This window comes from Panthera tigris, chromosome B2 (assembly GCF_018350195.1).
Source record: "Panthera tigris isolate Pti1 chromosome B2, P.tigris_Pti1_mat1.1, whole genome shotgun sequence".
NCBI lineage: Eukaryota > Metazoa > Chordata > Mammalia > Carnivora > Felidae > Panthera > Panthera tigris.
In genome coordinates this window covers 21,864,622-21,881,687 of record NC_056664.1, presented here as the reverse complement: position 1 = coordinate 21,881,687, position 17,066 = coordinate 21,864,622, and the positions used below count along the sequence as shown (strand labels likewise).

The window sequence follows — 17,066 nt, the reverse complement described above, 5'->3', positions numbered from 1 at the left end:
GAAGAAGAAGAACAAGAAGAAGAACAAGAAGAAGAAGAAAGAGAAAGAAAAGAAAAGAAAAGAAAAGAAAAGAAAAGAAAAGAAAAGAAAAAAGAAAAGAAAGGAAAAAAGAAAAAAGAAAAGAAAGGAAACCTACGGCCTATTAAGGAATCCCATAGGCCTGGGAGATTTCCCTCTATCCACAAATTCAAGCCCATTTGTAAGAGCCAAGAATGTTTTGAAACTCTCCTATGACATCACATTTTCCCTTCAGTTGAGCCCAGCATATTTAGACTAATGATGACCCAGGACCAAAGCATTTTTAATTTTCTAAGGCAATACAAGCTCCTTTACAAATTCTCAGCCTGTTGTAGATTTTGCATAAACCTGGCTCAATGACTCCCACACTTTCATGTAATAATCATTTAAGAACCCAATTAAGAAGGCCTTCTCCCAGCTCCCCGGACTGCTCCAAAACTCTGATCCCACGGGTGGCTGACATTTGCATATTAGCAAACATCCTGAGAGCTCCAATCTGTGTGGACCCCGGAGACCCCCAGTCTGAGAGAGGCCACCCTCTGTAATGTCTATTTCATTATTTCCCATCACACTGCTGTTTCCTGAGTCTGCCCCAGGTTCCTGGAGATCAATTCAATTTCTTCTCTTTCTCCCCAGCACCGTCTTCTTCATTTCCATTTCTGGAAATCCAATCAGCCCGCCAATTCACAGGCTATATTTTGAGAGTTACATTAAGTATTTATCTGCAGGAATTCAGAAATAAGTTGGTAGGGACAAAAACTTAAACTTTCTTTCCTTTCTGATTGTCAGAAGTTATGTATCTCTTGGAGGGAAGCTAAGCAGCCAAGACCAAAAGGTCTTACAGGAGAAATAAACTTGGAAGCAAATCATTTCACCTTTTGGGCCCCAATTCCTCATCAGTGACTTAATATTGGCATTGTTTGCTGCAGTAGCCACTAGCCACATGTGGCTATTGAACACCAGAAATGTGGCCAGTCCAGAGTGAGATGTGGGCTTTGTTTTTAACTTTTGTTTATTTTTGAGAGACAAAGAGACAGAGAATGAGCAGGGGAGTGGCAGACAGAGAGGGAGACACAGAATCTGAAGGAGGCTTCAGGCTCTGAGCTGTCAGCACAGAGCCCAATGTGGGGCTTGAACCCACGAACCATGAGGTCATGACCTGAGCCAAAGTCGGACACTTAATCAACTGAACCACCAAAGCACCCCTGGAATGAGATGTGTTTTATGTGTGGAATACACACTAAATTTGAAGACTTTGTAAAAAAAAAAAAAAAGTATGAAAAAAGGAATTCTAAATATCTCATTAATACTTTTTATATTGGTTACATATTGAAATTACATGTTTAAGGTGTGGGTTAAAATATATATACATTACTAAATTAGTTTCATTTGCTTCTTTTTCCTTTTTGTCAAATGCGGCTACTAGAAAATTTTGAATTATGTATGTGGCTCACGTTATATTTCTATTAGACGGTGCTGACCTAAAGCTATCCAATATGATCACCACTTGTCACATGTCTGTATTTAAATCATTTACATTTAAATTAAATTAAAAATTCAGGTCATCAGTCACACTAGCCACATTTAGCTAGAGGCCACCATATTTGATGATGCATATGTAGAACATTCCCATCTTTGCAGAACATCATTAGACATCACTGATCTAGTAGTTTCTACATTGCTTTAATTTTTTTTAACAGTCTATCCTGAATTCAAGTGTGTGAATTTGTGTTGGAAATGTCACTCTCTAGCCCAAGACATAAGCCCAACCAAGTACCTTCTCTTTTGCTGAAATCCTGGGTTATGCTGGTGCCATGGTTCTGAAGGGCCCTTTGTCGGGGACCCAAATCCAAACAAGCCATCACTCTTGACCCCTTCTCAAGTTGATCACCTGGAGCCTCTTTTCTTTATCCAAGACCACTGTGTAAGTTTCCTACTACTGTAACAAATGACCACAAATTTAGTAATTTACAACACAAATTTATTCTCTTACACTACTGGATGTCAGAAGTCTAAACTCAAAGTGTCACTAGGGCCATGTTTCTTCTGGAGGCTTTAGGGGAGAATCCATTTCCTTGACTTTTTCAGTTTCTAGAGGATGCTGGCATTCCTTGGTATTTATCCATCTTTGTGATCTCACTGAACTCATCCAGGTAATCCAGGTTAATCTCCCCATTTCAAAATCCTTAATGTAATTGCATCTAGAAAGTCCCTTTTGCCATGGAAGGTAACATACATATTCTGGGGATTAGGATAGGGACATCTTGAGAGTCGGCACTCCTAGCCTGCACAACTTCAAGTGGAAAACCAATCCATCCTGTCTGACCTCTGTATACCATGTGAAAAGGTCAAATAATTGGGGTGCCTGGGAGGCTCAGGTGGTTGAGTGTCCGGCTTGGCTCAGGTTATGATCTCACGGTTTGTGAGTTGGAGCCCCGCACTGGGCTCACTGCTGTCAGCACAGAGCCTACTTTGGATCCTCTGCCTCCCTCTCTCTCTCTGCCCCTCCCCTGCTCATTCTCTCTCTCTCTCTCTCTCTCTCTCTCTCTCAAAAATAAACATCTTAAAAAACCTTACTTTTTATTTTTTAAAAAAAGCCAAATAATTGTGTATAATCCAAGGAAAACTCAAACTCTATATGTTTTCAATGAAAATACCCTCACAGAAGTCAAACAGTTTGGAGACTTCACAGATGATACAGTCACTGATTTACCTGAGGAGAGATAAAGAGTTTTTCTGTTAGGGGACCATATCATTGCTAAGAAAAGGTTTGCCTTGTTGAGCCATTATTGTCACCCTATCCAAGACCCCATAAAGCCCCCACCTGTCATAGGACCCTACTCACAACAGAAGCTATTTGGCTAGAAGTCAATTCCATGACCCATTTGCTGGAATCATTCTGGCAGAGGAAGAAGATAAGATGGCAATGAGACATTTATAAAAATGTATTATTAAGAGGAAGCCAGTGTGCTATTAGGAAAAAAAAAAAAGAATAGGGATAACAACAGGCACATCTCTGAATCACCAGAGAAGCGTAAATCACAGGACCATGAACGAGTAAACCTTGGAAGGCTTCTCACTTCATAGTTTTATAAGTGATCCATTGCAAGTACACAGTGAATGTTTTCAAGTTGTAAATAATAATAAGTTTCTCTAGTGGAAAAGGCCAAACGGAAGTTCTCATAAGCCCATTTGAAGGAACAGGTAAAGATATCAAAGTAGCATAAGCAAAGCTAAGATGTAGTAATCCAAACTCTAATCAGATACTTATGAGCTCCAAAGTACAGCTGTTAATTCTGAAAAAAACCACAGCTATGATGCCCAGAGCTTTATGGGGTCTCAGACAGAGTGACAATAATGGGCCAAAGGGGCCAAATGACATGCTGGACATCTCAAGATACGTTTGGAAATAAAATTGAACATGTTCGAACTACTGAGCTCCTAGTAGCAACAGAAAAAATTATCCCAATAAAAGGGTCATGTGATATGCCAGGGAATCCCAAAAGTTCGAATCAGTGAATGGAAGACACTTTGTTTATTACAATGCTCCACTGCTCAGCGACAGGAAGTGTCCATGTGACTGAATGAAGAAACCAGAAACTAAGAGGCTAGCTGTGCACCTCTCCCTCTCCTTCTCTGCTCCCTCTTCCCTGAGCTTGTCGGCTCCCTCACCTCCACACACCCAAGGAGGTCTTCACCTCCTTGTCCCTTTCTCCCAACTCCCATCCTCTCCAAAGCACGAGGCTCCGAGCCGTCTCAGGAACAACCAAGGCATTCATTCTTCTTCCTGCTCTTTGGCGTAGAAGCCAGTCAGAAAGCAGCTTTCAGGGTGTTCACATTGTTCCTAGGCTGGGTGGCTCCAACATTAGACTCAGACCCAAATATATCAGCAGCCAGCTTTCTAGGACTAGCTTTTATGGGGCCTCAATAAAAGGTTCACCTTCTGCCAGGAAGCGTTCCTAGTTTGGGGTCCCCCCGCAAAGTCAGAGACAAGGACTTGGGGGTGAGTAGTTATGCCAGAGAGGAGGAAAAGCCGGGAAGGGATAAATGGGAAGCTGATTTCCAGTGTGAGAACTGGGGCTCAGTCCCACTGGGATCCTTCGGGAACCGCGGTGTGCATCTCAGAATTGCCCCTCTGAAAGTCAGGAGGCTGCGGAATACATCCCCAGATTCCAGTCCTTGTGGGTTGAAGGCCTGCAGAGGATAACGTCCCTGCACTTCCTGGTTGTCCTACATGGGCTGCTGTGCAGTGGGAAAGTGTAGAGAGGTGTGAGCTCTTGACCTGGGATAATGTCAGAGGCATGGCTGATGCCACCAAGGCTGCCATGATTTCAAAACTGGCTAGGGGATGTGGCCGGGACACCAGAAGTATCTGCAGGTGGGGCCCAGCCCAGCCCCAGCCTGCAGAGTCTGGCCCCGTGGGGTAGGAGCTGTGTTTCTGCTTCCAATCACCCACCCCCTCGGCCAGGGCTGCCTGTGCAACTATACTCAGAGACTGAGATCACTTGTGAGGTGATACAGGCATGCTTACCTGGTGGCAAGCCCTCAGGAGGGACATAAGAACTGCAGAGGCTCTAGAGACTAATAGGTGAAATGGCCCAGGAGATGGAGAAGCTGACAAAGTACCACACCACACACACACACACACACACACACACACACTAAATAAATAAATAAATTAATAATAATAATAATGATGATGATGATAGTAAATAAAAATTGGGCCTGGGCCTGAGCCTAGCCTGGGGTTATCTGCCCAAACTATCTGGAATCCATCCCTTGAAACCTGGATGAAACCTCCAGGCTTTCAGGCCCCCAGGGAGTCTATCTGCAGCCACACTCAACCTGGAGGCAGGGGACCCTGTTCCAGATCCCCACGCAGGCAGGCTCATTATCGATTTAAATGAGTGCCCTAACCAGCAGCTAGTGCCCTGTGGGACCAAGAAACACGTTCCACACCCTGCAAGGTCAGAGACTGAAAAAAGCAGAGCTAAAACCAGGGAAGAGATGAGGACTGGTGCCTGGGCCTGTGCCACCTACAGACTTGGGCCTCTTTAAAGAAATGCCCAGAGGCAGAGAGAGGAAAGAACAATATATTTAGAGCTCACCAAAATGAAGTAATATACTCGCTCCCTCTCATTCCTGAGACGAGGCTTTTGGTCTGTTTGGAATGTTCTCTTCACTGTGGGACCACTGCCCACAGGAGCCTTTGTATGGGGCCTTCCCAGGTCCTGAGGTGCTCCCACTCCTGGAGGACAGGGTGAGGGCTGTGCCCTCCTAGTTCAACACAACCCCCCAAAGATTCCCCCGACTGGGCCTGGCAGGTGAGAAAAGGCTCAAAGCTGAGCAAATAAATAAATGATCATTTTTTTAAGTCTTTGTCAGAATATACTAATGGGCCGACTTATCATAAATTATAACTCTAAGCAGTTTTACACTGTCGAGCACCCTAATAATGCTGAAATATTGATGACATTTTTGTAATAAATTTGGAAGACTGGAGGCAATTGCAAGAAGGCACTAGCAAGGGCCAGGAAACGGGGAGGACTTCTCCCACAGAACCCACGCCTGCAGGGAGCACTTCCAGGCCAGCACCCGCACTGGTGGCTGAGGACAAAAGGCTATAGAGTGGGAGGCAGCCCTGAGCCCCTCATCCATCTGATCCAAAACCCTTTGGGAACTTTTATTTCCACAATTTAAAAATCAATTTCCTTTCTGAAAAAGACACTCTGTGCCAACCACACAAAGATTTGGGTCAAAAACAAAGCCAATTCGCAGAAATGACTTCATGGGCTCAGAACCGGGGAGGTGGATTTCTTTAATCCACAGCACACTAAAAACTGATAAAGATTTCAAATGGAGGAAAGGAAGGAGTGGGTACAGATATACTGGGGCTCTTTTTATAGAACGGGAGTGTGAGAATGTTAATTAAAGGAATCTCAGAATCAGGGAGGATCTGAGAATGGAAGGGGCGAGAATTTAATTTTAGGTGTTGTTTCATTAGGTTAAAAAAAGAAGACAGTTTCATGAGCTACCTGCAGCCATGCTCCGGAACTTCATGGATCCCCCAAAAAGCTCTAACTGAAACCGTAAAGTGTAAGAGACAGATTTAATGAAAACCCCCTTGGCCCAGTAAAGAACCCCTTTATTTGAAACATAAATTCGCAAATCTTGGAGCATTAAATAAGCATAATAGAATGTTAGATGTCATTCTAATGTTATCCTTCAAAGAGTTGTCCTCATGCATTTCTTTAAAACAAAGGCACCCACAGAATTTACTGGTTGTTAGCTCTGCCAAAAGGTTCCAAAACCTAGGCCTGGTGTGTTCCTCAGCATCCAAGTGAGTTTTCATTACGTCACCCTTCTTCACATCCAGTGAATAATAATACAACTAATAACAGTAACAATAACTAGTGATTCTGCCCTTACTGGGGACCCCACCCTTCTCATCAAGTTTATACACAAGTTCTCTGGTCCTCTCAATGCCCTGCAGGAGAGTCAGTCCCATTTCTATCTTGCAAGTGCAGAAATTGAGTTCCAGAATGGATGTTCAGGTGAGGAATGGGAGAGCTGGGTCCTAAACCCAGGTCTGTCTGCTTCCAAGGTCAAGTAATTTGCACTATGCCACCTTAGAACAATCAGTAGAAGCAAAAAGCAGGGGTAAAATGTTTCCAGGGGAACCCAACCAGACCAGACACAGACAGGCACACTCCCTCTCTCCATTCTTGGGCTCTGCTCCTGGGCTGCACTGCATTCCCATACCTTGATGGCCAGCATGAATGATTTTGACTGGTTCATGCCCACAGCATTCACAGTCCTTGAATTGTGGGTAGCAGAAACAAAAGCAGACAACAAAAGCAAAGGGATTTTCTGAAAGGCTATCTAGGAGCCACAGACGCAGTAAGAAGGCTGCAACCCCAGGCAGACAGTGAACAGCTCTAGATACCAGTGAGTCGAAATCGACCATCTTTTGACAGAATAGATTGGTCCTGGGTCTCATTGTCTTCTTGCTCAGATTATTCTGGCTTGGGTAAAATAACATCCCCTGGGGAAGAAAGAATTTCCTAAAAAGGAACAGTGTACTGGTAGTTGGGCCACTGCATTGCACAACTCCAGGGGGCACCACTCACATAAATTATAATGTGAATGGTACGCCCTCAGGTTGTACAGTATGCCAGCACTACAATCCAATCCTAGGCAGCCTGAGCTCTCTGCACTTGTGAGATACACCACCCACATAGGTATTCAGCTCTCCTCACACAGTTAACTCACTCCTCACACAGTTAACATTCAGTGTAGCTAGTCATTGTATCTTTCTCAGTTGCACCGGAAGATTCTCAAGGATAAGATCCAGAAGTTCAATATCTCTATTTCCAAAATCATCTTGTATGGAAAAGTAGTTTCCAATTAAAGTTTTGCTTATATCCACAACCAAGTATCAGTTTCCTTTCAAAAGTAAATGGATCACTTCGTTTAGTGCAATGAAATAGGAAGGCTGTCCATCTGGCATCCACCATGTTTGTGCGTTCTCCTTGTGAGGTACAAGAAATTGACCAAGGGAAGGAAGGATGGATGTGTTGGGGGCACGAGCATTTAACAGAAGCCAAAGTCTATGCAAAGAATGGGTCTCCTGGTAGAAGTTGAGGTTCAGATCGCCTGGAGAGGCCTTTTTCAAAAAAGGATTACCCTCATGCCCCTGATAGTATTCTGTGTGGGCAGCTGTTCACACACCAACCATGCTGCCCTTGGCCCAAAACCTCATTTCATGGAGATTTTGTTCTGTCTCCAAATATTTACTGAGCAGTGGTTAGGCACCAGGGGATATATGAGACAGAAGTCACTGTGCCATTAAAAGAGCTGAATACCTAATGCCACCAATAAGGGTCACCTGGGTGGCTCAGTCAGTTAAGCGTTTGACTTTGACTTCTATCATGATCTCATGGTTCATGAGTTCAAACCCTGCATGGGGCTCTCTGCTGTCAGCACTGAGCCAGTTTCAGATCCTCTGTCCCCCTTTCTCTCTCCCGTCCCCCACACATTCTCTCTCTCTCTCAAAATAAATAAGTAAACTTTTAAAGAATATATTTAAAAAACACATAATGCCATCAATAAACTAATAAGCATTTTTTTCTCCTCCATTCTCCTCTACCATCCCTCCACCCTCACCACCATATTGGCTGCTCTGCTGGCTCATTCCCTAATCCGGTCTCTCATGTAAACAGCCCAGGTCCAGAGCCCTCCAGCAGGGAGAGGATTACAATAGCAGGAGCAAGAATGAAGTTGCTTGACAAACCCATGTCCTGGCTCTGTATCTGCTCATTCAACAACCTCTACAACAACCCTATATTGCACCCTGCTGTGTGTTAGATTCTGCAATGTACCGGGAGCTATGCAAACAAGAAGGCACGGGCTACTGCAGGAAACAGCCTGTAAACAAACGATTACAATTCTGGGTGGCCAATGATTCAAATGTTTCACATAATATTCTTGTCTCCTGTTGTATCTAGCACCTGGCACAGTGCCTGGCCTGTATTGGGCAGATGCCCTGTAGAGTGGATTGGTGAGTGAGTATATTAATGGCAAATACTTACTGACTGCTCCCCATGTGCCAGATCTATTAAAAGAGTTTTACTTGTATTAACTCATTTGATTCTCACAACAACTCTGAGGTGAATATTATTATAACCTGCCCATGTTTCCTGATGAGGACACTGAGGCCCAGAAAGATTAGGTGACTTGGCCAATTAGTAATAAGAAAAGACAAAATTCAAACCCAGCACAGACAATCTGACCCCAGAGCCTGTGCTCTTAGGCACCGCTTATAATGTGTTAAGTGCATGGGGCTGGGGAGTCACAGAGGAGGCAGTCACAGCCCATCACCACCATAATGTCTCAGCTGATTCACCTCCACTACCATTTTCCAACTACTGTTTCCATCATTCCACCTCAACCCCTGACTCCCACGTCAATGCTGTGTGTTGTCATCATCAGAAAATGCACCACTTCTGAAATCTCATTGTGAAGCCTTCTGCCATCTGCCTTCACCATGTCCTTCCAGCTCACCCATTCTAGGACCTTGACAGCCATGATGGAAACTCCATTCAACGAACTCTACCACTGTTTCTACTATCAACCCCCACCCCCACCTCCATTTTCTTCCTTACCTTCCTTAGATTCCATGGTCTGTTATTATAAGCTTTCCCCAATCTATTCCCAACAGTCTTGACTTTCTCTCCTTACCATTCTTGCTCGGTAAAACTACCCAACCATCTACCCTCTCCATTATTGCATCAGAGCTACTGAATGTTGTCTCATTCCCTTCCCCCAGGGCTTAGCTCAAATATCATCTCCTTAGAGATAACCAGCCATCCAACCAAACTTGGCGTCTCCTAGTTTGTTATTTTAGCAAATTACTTATTGAGTGCTTTCCAGACACCGGTATTAGAGCTTTACATTGATTAATCCTTTGGTTCCTCAGAGCTCAGGGAAGTGGACACTGTTATTATCATTATTATACCCATTCTGAAAACAAGGAAACTGAGCCCACAGAGATAATGACTGTCCAAGATGAAACAGTTATCACAGGTGGTCTCAGGATTTAACCCCAGGCAGCCCAGCTCCAGCCTGGCCTCCTAACCATCTCACCATCTGCATCTCTTACACCACCTACATGTCTCCTTCTAGCACTTTCAACAATCCAGACACTGCCTTGTTTAGTTATTTACATGTTGTCGATGTTCTTCCTAGAATATGAGCAACTGTGTGAACAGAGACCTTCTTTCCCAATCTTAGATCCCTATTGAATAGCGAGCACAGATAATAGGAGCAAATCATTTTTGTTTAATATGACTGAGTAACATTTGTCTGTTTTGTATATGTTTCAGAGCAGATTTATTATGCTGGCCCCATCAATAATCCTGGATTTGAAATTCTCGAGGTAAGGTTTTGGTTTTCTGCTCTGTTCTGTTACTTAATTATTGTATCGAGCAGTTTCTTGAGTTTAAATTTCAATAGTTTAAACATTTTCCACTGACCCCTACCAAGAAAACCGTTCTTCAGTAAAGTTGATACCTCATGATGGGTACTCACAAACGCTTAACACACTGGTTTTACCTTTTTGGTTATAACATTTTATGTCTGTTGGACCCTCTGGGATCCCCTGGGCAGACAGCTCCCACGGAGAGGGAGGCCCTCATCCTGTCCTGCAGGATGGTTGGTATCTGAGGGTACTGCATGGGCTAGAGCTGCTGGGGCGTGAGCTGTCTGTGAGGCTGGCTGTTCAGAGAGAGGAACACACACACACACACACACACACGCAAGCGTGAAGGGTAAAGGCCCACAGGTACCAGCCTTACACTATTATTAGTGGGCTGTCACCAGGTGAATAAAATGCCCCCGCCCTGAGCATTCACCGGCAGGGCTCACAGCTAAGGGTCCAGTTTTCCACAAATTCCTTTCCGCAAAATAATGTGACCTTCTTAAATGGCTGAACTCAAGCAGCTCTGACATGAGCAATACATTTTCAATATGCTACTCCTGAGAGAATCTTATGGGACATCATAAAAAGAATCACAAGGTTGTAATAACTTTCTTTTTTTGTTTGTTTGTTTGTTTCAACTTTAACCTCTCTGCTTTCCAGATGCCAAAACCCATCTATGGCTCTGGGAAAGGGTTTCCTTCTGCGTAAAGAATCTGTTTAACTTTTCATTTATCTTGTGTGTGTTTCCTTTCTGTCCCAGGCTCTGGGTTCCTAAGGTGCAAGCTGTACTGTCTCTAGAACATTCTCTAGCTGTTGCTCCCACAGATGGGAAGTCTGCGGCTTCACCTTCCCCTCTGGGGTTCTCCAGAGTCTTCTCTGCTGGCATTTCATTGAAATATTAGAGTCTTGCAAACTCTCTTCACTTCTAGGATGTGGAACCAAAATTCTCCCAGTTAGTTTTTTCTTTAAGTCTTTGCTACTTGAATTCTTTTTTCTTCCCCGATTTCCTCCTGAACCCCTCCCTTCCCCCTTCCCCTGGCAATTGGCTTAAAATTTGCAAACAATTGATTTTCATCTGGCATTCCTGGCTTTTTAATTTTATATTATTTCAATTTATTTATTTATTTTGAGAGAAAGAGCATGAGCAGGGGAGGGGCAGAGAGAGAGGGAGAGACAGAATCCCAAGCAGGCTCTGCATTGTCAGCACAAAACCCGATGCGGGGCTTGAACTCACGAAACGTGAGCCGAAATCAAGACTGGGACACGTAATCGACTGAGCCACCCAGGTGCACCTGCATTATTGACTTTAAAAAAAAAAAAAAGCAGCTCCCCTCGAGAGTTGCTATGACCTGGAGGAGGGGAAAAGAACTTCCTAGAGGCACAGAATCCTTTTGAAAGAAAAATCTGGCAGAGATGTAAAAAAGCTTTACTGCATTCCCCTAGGACGCTTGGGTGAGCTCAGGATCTGCATTCCTCAACCAATAAGCGGTGCTCAGGCATGTCACCTGGTGTGAGGACAAAGCCAGGCTCAGGTGTCCTGGCCATGGGCATGGCTGCTTAAGCATCTACTGGTCCCCTTTGGCTGGTCCTCCCACCTCTTCCTCATCTTTGGGGCCTAGGAAGCAGAAGCCTGGCCAGCCCTGACTGTGCCCCAGCCTGCTGACACCTGGCCAGAATCAACAGGGGACATCACCCAAGTGGGACACATGCAACCTGTCACGTATGCAGCAGAGGCAGCTGGAGGCCTTAATCTCAACATGAGCTCCCACGCTGGCGGGGGACCAGCTGCAGCCAGCCCAGGCTTCCTTGGCAGCCAGCCAGCCAGCAAGGCTCAGAGACTTTACTTCCTAATATGGGACAGAGACAGTGTGAAGCCTTCTGGTTTTAAAAGACCTGCCCCGGATCCCCTCCTCCCACCAAATCCCCCAGAGATGGGCCTCTGTGCTAATTCTATCCCTGTTCGGCTGAAAACTTTTCCACTCAGCAGTCAATCTGCAGTGTCTTGGTATTATTTGCTTTTCAACACAGCCAGTCCTTTGGCCCAGACTGAGGTCCTGCCTGGAACCCTGCATCTCCAGGACTGCTGTTTTCTGAATTAGAATTTAGAGGCCTTTTGGGGTTCCAAAGTACGTGGACAGCTTACAGGGATGTTCTAATTTGCGTAAGTGCTAAGGATATAACTATAAATTCCTGACTCGCAAATTTAGTGCTCTCAACAGCACAGAGGCTGCTGCTCTCTGTCCCTTGTCCCTCCCTACTCTGCCCCTCCTGTCCTCCTAGCATGTCTCTCCACCTGCCTGAGGATGAGCACAGTTGCCTAAATACCCTTACCTCCTAAACCAGACTATGCATATCTTGGAGGTAGGTATGCACGTATGTAATGTAAGCAGTAATTCATCATCTAGAACCTTCCTGCAAACACTACATCTTTTCTTAGGCTTATAAAGCAATAATGAAAAATTCATTTGGTTTTCAATAATTATGTAGGGTGTGTACCTGAAGGCACAGGGACTCTAAAAGAAAAGTGGACAGGAATGATGGCAATGATGGTGGCACAAACAGATGCAGGTTCCCATTGCTCTTTACTCAGAATTAATTCTCTAACTTTTACACTGCTTTGGTGAAATTCCTAAACTGCTTCTGAAATCACAGCTGCTCCTGTTTGGGTGATCAGCCTCAGGGAGCCCCGCTGTCGCTGTCGCAGGATCCTCCAGCTGAATGGTGCCCTGCGGGACGGCTGTAAGCAGCCTTCCCCCCTCAGCCACCATCCAGTGCACAGCCTGGCTCTGCCCAACACAATTTTCATTGTTGGGGAATCCACTCGCTCCTGGACCTTTGCTCATTGCTAGATAGTTGTTCTTTTCTTTTTATTTTTTTTAATGTTTATTTATTTTTGAGAGAGAGAGAGAGAGAGAGAGAGAGAGAGAGAGAGTGTGAATGAGTGGGGGAGGGGCAGAGAGAGAAGGAGACAAGAGCATCTGAAGCGGGCTGTGCTCTGACAGCCTAACTTGGAGCTGGAACTCACGAACCCTGATATCATGAACTGAGCCGAAGTCAGACGTTTAACTGAATGAGCCACCCAGGCGCCCCAAAAGTTGTTCTTTTCTAACAAAAACTACCTCTCATGCAAACTCCATCCAGTGTTCTGATTTCTTCCTTCCCTCTGGCTTCTACAGATTAAACCCCTTTCCTTCTCTGGATGACAGGCACTTCAAAGATGTGCCAGGAATCTCTTGAGATCCTTCCCTCTTGGGCCCTTTGCCCTGCTTCCCACTAAGTCGTGCCACCCAGAGTGCCTCTTCTCCAGACGGGTGAGTCTGCAGACCTGCCACCACCGTGTGGCCTCTGGGGGCTTGGGGCGGGGCTTAGCCACTGAGCAAACACATGGGTTTTTCTGCGATTCCATATATAGCCCAGCTGCTAACCACAGACGAAGGGAGTCCTCTGTGGAGTGTGGTTGCCAGAAAGGAACCCTAAAAGGTGGTAGTACTTTTTCTGATAGAGCACTGTGGTTTCGTGCAGGTGAATCTTGTGTCTGGAGGTCTTCTCTGTCTTCCCTGGATCTTCCAATTGCTCAGGCCAGAGTCTTCAGAATCACCCACAGCTCCTCTCTTTCTCTGCCACCCACATGGGTTTCCTCAGTAAATCATATGAGCTCTTCTTTCAAAATCTATGCAGAATCCAATCTCTCTTCTCACCTCCCCCATCCACTACAGGCCCAAGTGGTCTCCTACCTGGTCTTAACTGCTTATACTCTCTGTCCCTACAGTCTTTTTTCAGAGGGCGGCCAGAAGGATCTTCTTAACATGTACACATGATCAGGCCACTCCTCTGGGGAGGAGGCTCTCATGACCTGCGACCCTTTCCAAGTGAAAGCCAGTGTCTCCCTACCATGGCCTGTGAGGCCATCCCCGATTCATGTCCTTCCCCCACTTCCTGTGGTTCTGTCTCCCTACAGCCCCTTGGGCTTCCTCGCAGTTTCTGGAATGTGGGGCCCAGCCCTCAAAGTAGCTCTCCATCTACTTCAGGTCTTTGCCCAAAGGTCACCTTTGCAGCAAGGCCTGCCTTGACTACCCTACTTAAAACTGCCAACCGGCACAAGCCCAGCCCCACCCGGCCCAGCCCTGCTGTCCATCCCCTTCCCCGCCTGCATTCTCTCTGTGGCATCAGCACACACAATGCATGCACAGTGAAGTATCTCATGCATTGTCTGCCTGTCCTGGTGAGGCCCATAAGCTCCACAACGTGAGTTCGGTTTCCTTGGTTCTACTTCATCCCCAGCGTCTAACACACTGCCTGCACATAGAAGGTGCTCAGTGACTACCTGTTGAATGATTGACTGATTGCTCTGGGAGTCACACACGTCATGCTTTCCCTGTGTCCCTTCCAGGGAGAATACCAGGTCTTGCTGGAACTGTATAATGAGAAGCGCTCCACCGTGGCCTGCGCCAATGCTACGGTCATTTGCTCCTGAGAAGCTAAGACGCGGAGCACACTCTGTCTCGTGGGAACTGCAGGCTGCCCACACTGAACCTGCTCTGGAAGAAACACCAGTCGACGACAGAGAGGCTCACCAGAGGTGCAGGTGCAGATTTTAGCCCCGGGGGTCAGACGTCCCCAGACTCCACAGGTGTACGTGCCTCTAAAGGAGCCTCCTGATGGTCGCCAGCCTGTGGGTCCACCCTCCTCCAAACGGCCAGGCTCTCCTGCTTCTCAGCTCCTCGGGAGCACTTCTTCAGTTACCCAGAATAAAGAAATCTGGCCCACAGTCGCTCCTGATGGTCTGTTCAAAGGATCTTAGTGCCATACTTGAGTTACAATGTAATTTCCTCCAGACAGGGTGCCAGGTGCTGGCGCAGCGTAAGTAGTTCTGAGATTCAGGAAGCTGACGTCCTGAGGATATTGGGAAAATATGCCCCTTCTCCTCCTCCTTCTCCCAGGCAAGTCCCAGGCCCTTTGGCCGCGAGGGCCGAGGAGCCGATGAAACCCTACAGAGTGACATCAAAGTCCCACCTACCAAACCTCATTACATCTTCACCCCAAAAGCCTTGGCTACCCCTGGCCTCAGCACACCATGGCTCTCAGTAATGCATTCATTCATTCTCCATGTGTAACTACTGAACACTTAAGTACCAGGCCCTGTGCTCAGCACTTAGGATTCTCCAGGGAGCAAAACAGACACTGTCCCTGCCTCGTCAAGTGTGCGGTCCCTTGAAATATTAAAAAGTCATGTTGATCGGTGTGGACACATCCATTCACGCACAGAAACCTCTCCTTCAATGCCCTCTGCAAAGGAGCCGGTTGCTGTCTGCTGTTAGAGCCGTTTTGGCAGCCCTGTGTTTTTCTGTCCCAGGATGTGCAGAATCGCACGGTGGGCTCCACATCCCTGACACCATCCTGTGCCCTCCTCCCCTACCCCAATCCTTCCAGTGTCCCTCAGCCCAGCATCTGGCCCTCTTGCTCCTACTGGGGAACTGGCATAGGGTGACTGGGTGACTTTGTAGGTCTTTGATATCCACACAAATGCCACTATGTTAGAGATTAAGACAGGAAAACTACAGAGTTTAAAAATGTTCATTGCTATTAATTACCATCCGCACATAATTAAACTACCCAGGATAGCAGGCTGTAAATGCCTGGGGAATTAAAACTTTAAAACCAGCATCTGAGGTTTTTTTGGCTATGGAGAAACAAAATTATAGCAGTGTCCTCACCTACACCCATAAATGCTCGGGAGAAAAGACATACTGTGGTTATGCCCCGCTGGGGAGCAAACCTCTGAATCCACACAAGGGGGTGATCCTGTTATGTACACAGATGGCATTCCCTCAAGAGAGACATGCCCCTGTTTCCTTTCCCATAACACGCAGTAAAAGTCGTGTGGAGATTCTGGGCACTCACATGTTCCAACAGCTCAGGACAGTGGTCACAGCCTTCCAGAGGCAGGGACAAGTAGAAACAATCTCACTTCTTATTTTTCTGCAATTTCCCTTCCTATTCTTTTGTCCTCTTAAAATTCATTGACAATGTGTGTGTACGTGCACGTGCACACGTGCGCGTGAGCATGAGACAGAGAGAGAAAGAGAGAGAGGTTCAGATCTCTGGGTTTGGGTTAAACGGGGGCTTCCGTGTACGGGGCTGGCCCTAGCCATGACTGAGTACACATGAATACACAGAGGCTGCACTAAAGGATTGACTTGAGAGGAAACCAAAATGTTTCTGTGTCCTGTCACGGGCCTTAAATTTCACCATGAGTTTCATTCCTGCAAGCTGAGAAAGTTTTTCACTGGTTCCGCGTCTCCTATTAAAACACAAACTGGGGCCGCCTGGGTGGCTCAAATCAGTTAAGCATCCAACTTCGGCTCAGGTCATGATCTCGCAGTTTGTGAATTTGAGCCCCACGTCGGGCTCTGTGCTGACAGAGTGGAACCTGCTTGGGATTCTCTGTCTTTCCTTCTCTCTCCGCCCCTCCCCGCCCTCTCTCTCTCAAAAATAAATAAGTAAATGAACATTTAAAAAAATAGTAAAATAAAATACAAACCATCTTGGTCAGAGAAATGCCAGAATAATTATCACTATTAAACACTCTGGCAGAAAATTAATAACTAAGATGAAGTTTGGAACTGCCCCTGCAGGAAGCAAGAGTTATTCAGGGAGGGGGCTGGGCAATACCAAGGCAAGCTCTCTTGGGGTAACCCCCCCACGTGTGGGGAGGGGGGTACACTGACAAAGAACTTAAGTTGTGTCTCATCTTCTCACAGAGTTTGCTGCTGTTTCAAAATCACTATAAAACATCCTAAATAAACTTCTCAATAAAATTCCCTGAAAAAAAAAATCAGTTTGATTCAAGATGATGCTATGTTTCCAAAGAACTCTTGTGGAAACAAGACAGTTCTAGGCATTTTGGTGCCCACAGGCCTCTCCTTATATTTTAAATCTCTGTGTTTACATATACAGTTAACCCTTGAACAACATGGGGATTAGAGGCACCAACCCCTCATGCAAGTAAAAACCCACATATAACTTTTGACTCTCCAAAAACTCAACTACGAAGAGCCTACTATTGATC

At 45.8% G+C, this 17,066-nt stretch overlaps 1 protein-coding gene and 1 long non-coding RNA gene across 3 annotated transcripts in view; one reads left to right on the top strand and one right to left on the bottom strand.

The window, feature by feature from the left end:
• The window catches only part of LOC122238564, a 32,765-nt gene extending 23,441 nt beyond the window's left edge, over positions 1–9,324 (bottom strand). Inside the window, exons 1-2 of the long non-coding RNA XR_006217500.1 lie at positions 9,183–9,324; positions 1,796–1,957 (exon numbers count right to left, since the gene is read on the bottom strand). This is a non-coding gene — a long non-coding RNA (uncharacterized LOC122238564). The remainder of the gene's footprint in view (positions 1–1,795; positions 1,958–9,182) is intronic.
• Positions 1–14,765, top strand: part of LY86 (lymphocyte antigen 86) — a 60,997-nt gene extending 46,232 nt beyond the window's left edge. The window contains exons 4-6 of one of the 2 annotated variants that reach the window (XR_001509563.2): positions 9,903–9,955; positions 13,174–13,308; positions 14,388–14,472. Coding sequence is in view for 1 of the 2 variants with exons in the window: in XM_007073129.3 (XP_007073191.1) it covers positions 9,903–9,955; positions 14,388–14,471 (137 nt within the window). In the remaining variant the exon portion in view is untranslated. Of the gene's footprint in view, positions 1–9,902; positions 9,956–13,173; positions 13,309–14,387 lie in introns of both variants that reach the window. The other variant, XM_007073129.3, reaches the window with a different exon arrangement.
• The last annotated feature ends 2,301 nt before the right edge of the window (positions 14,766–17,066 follow it).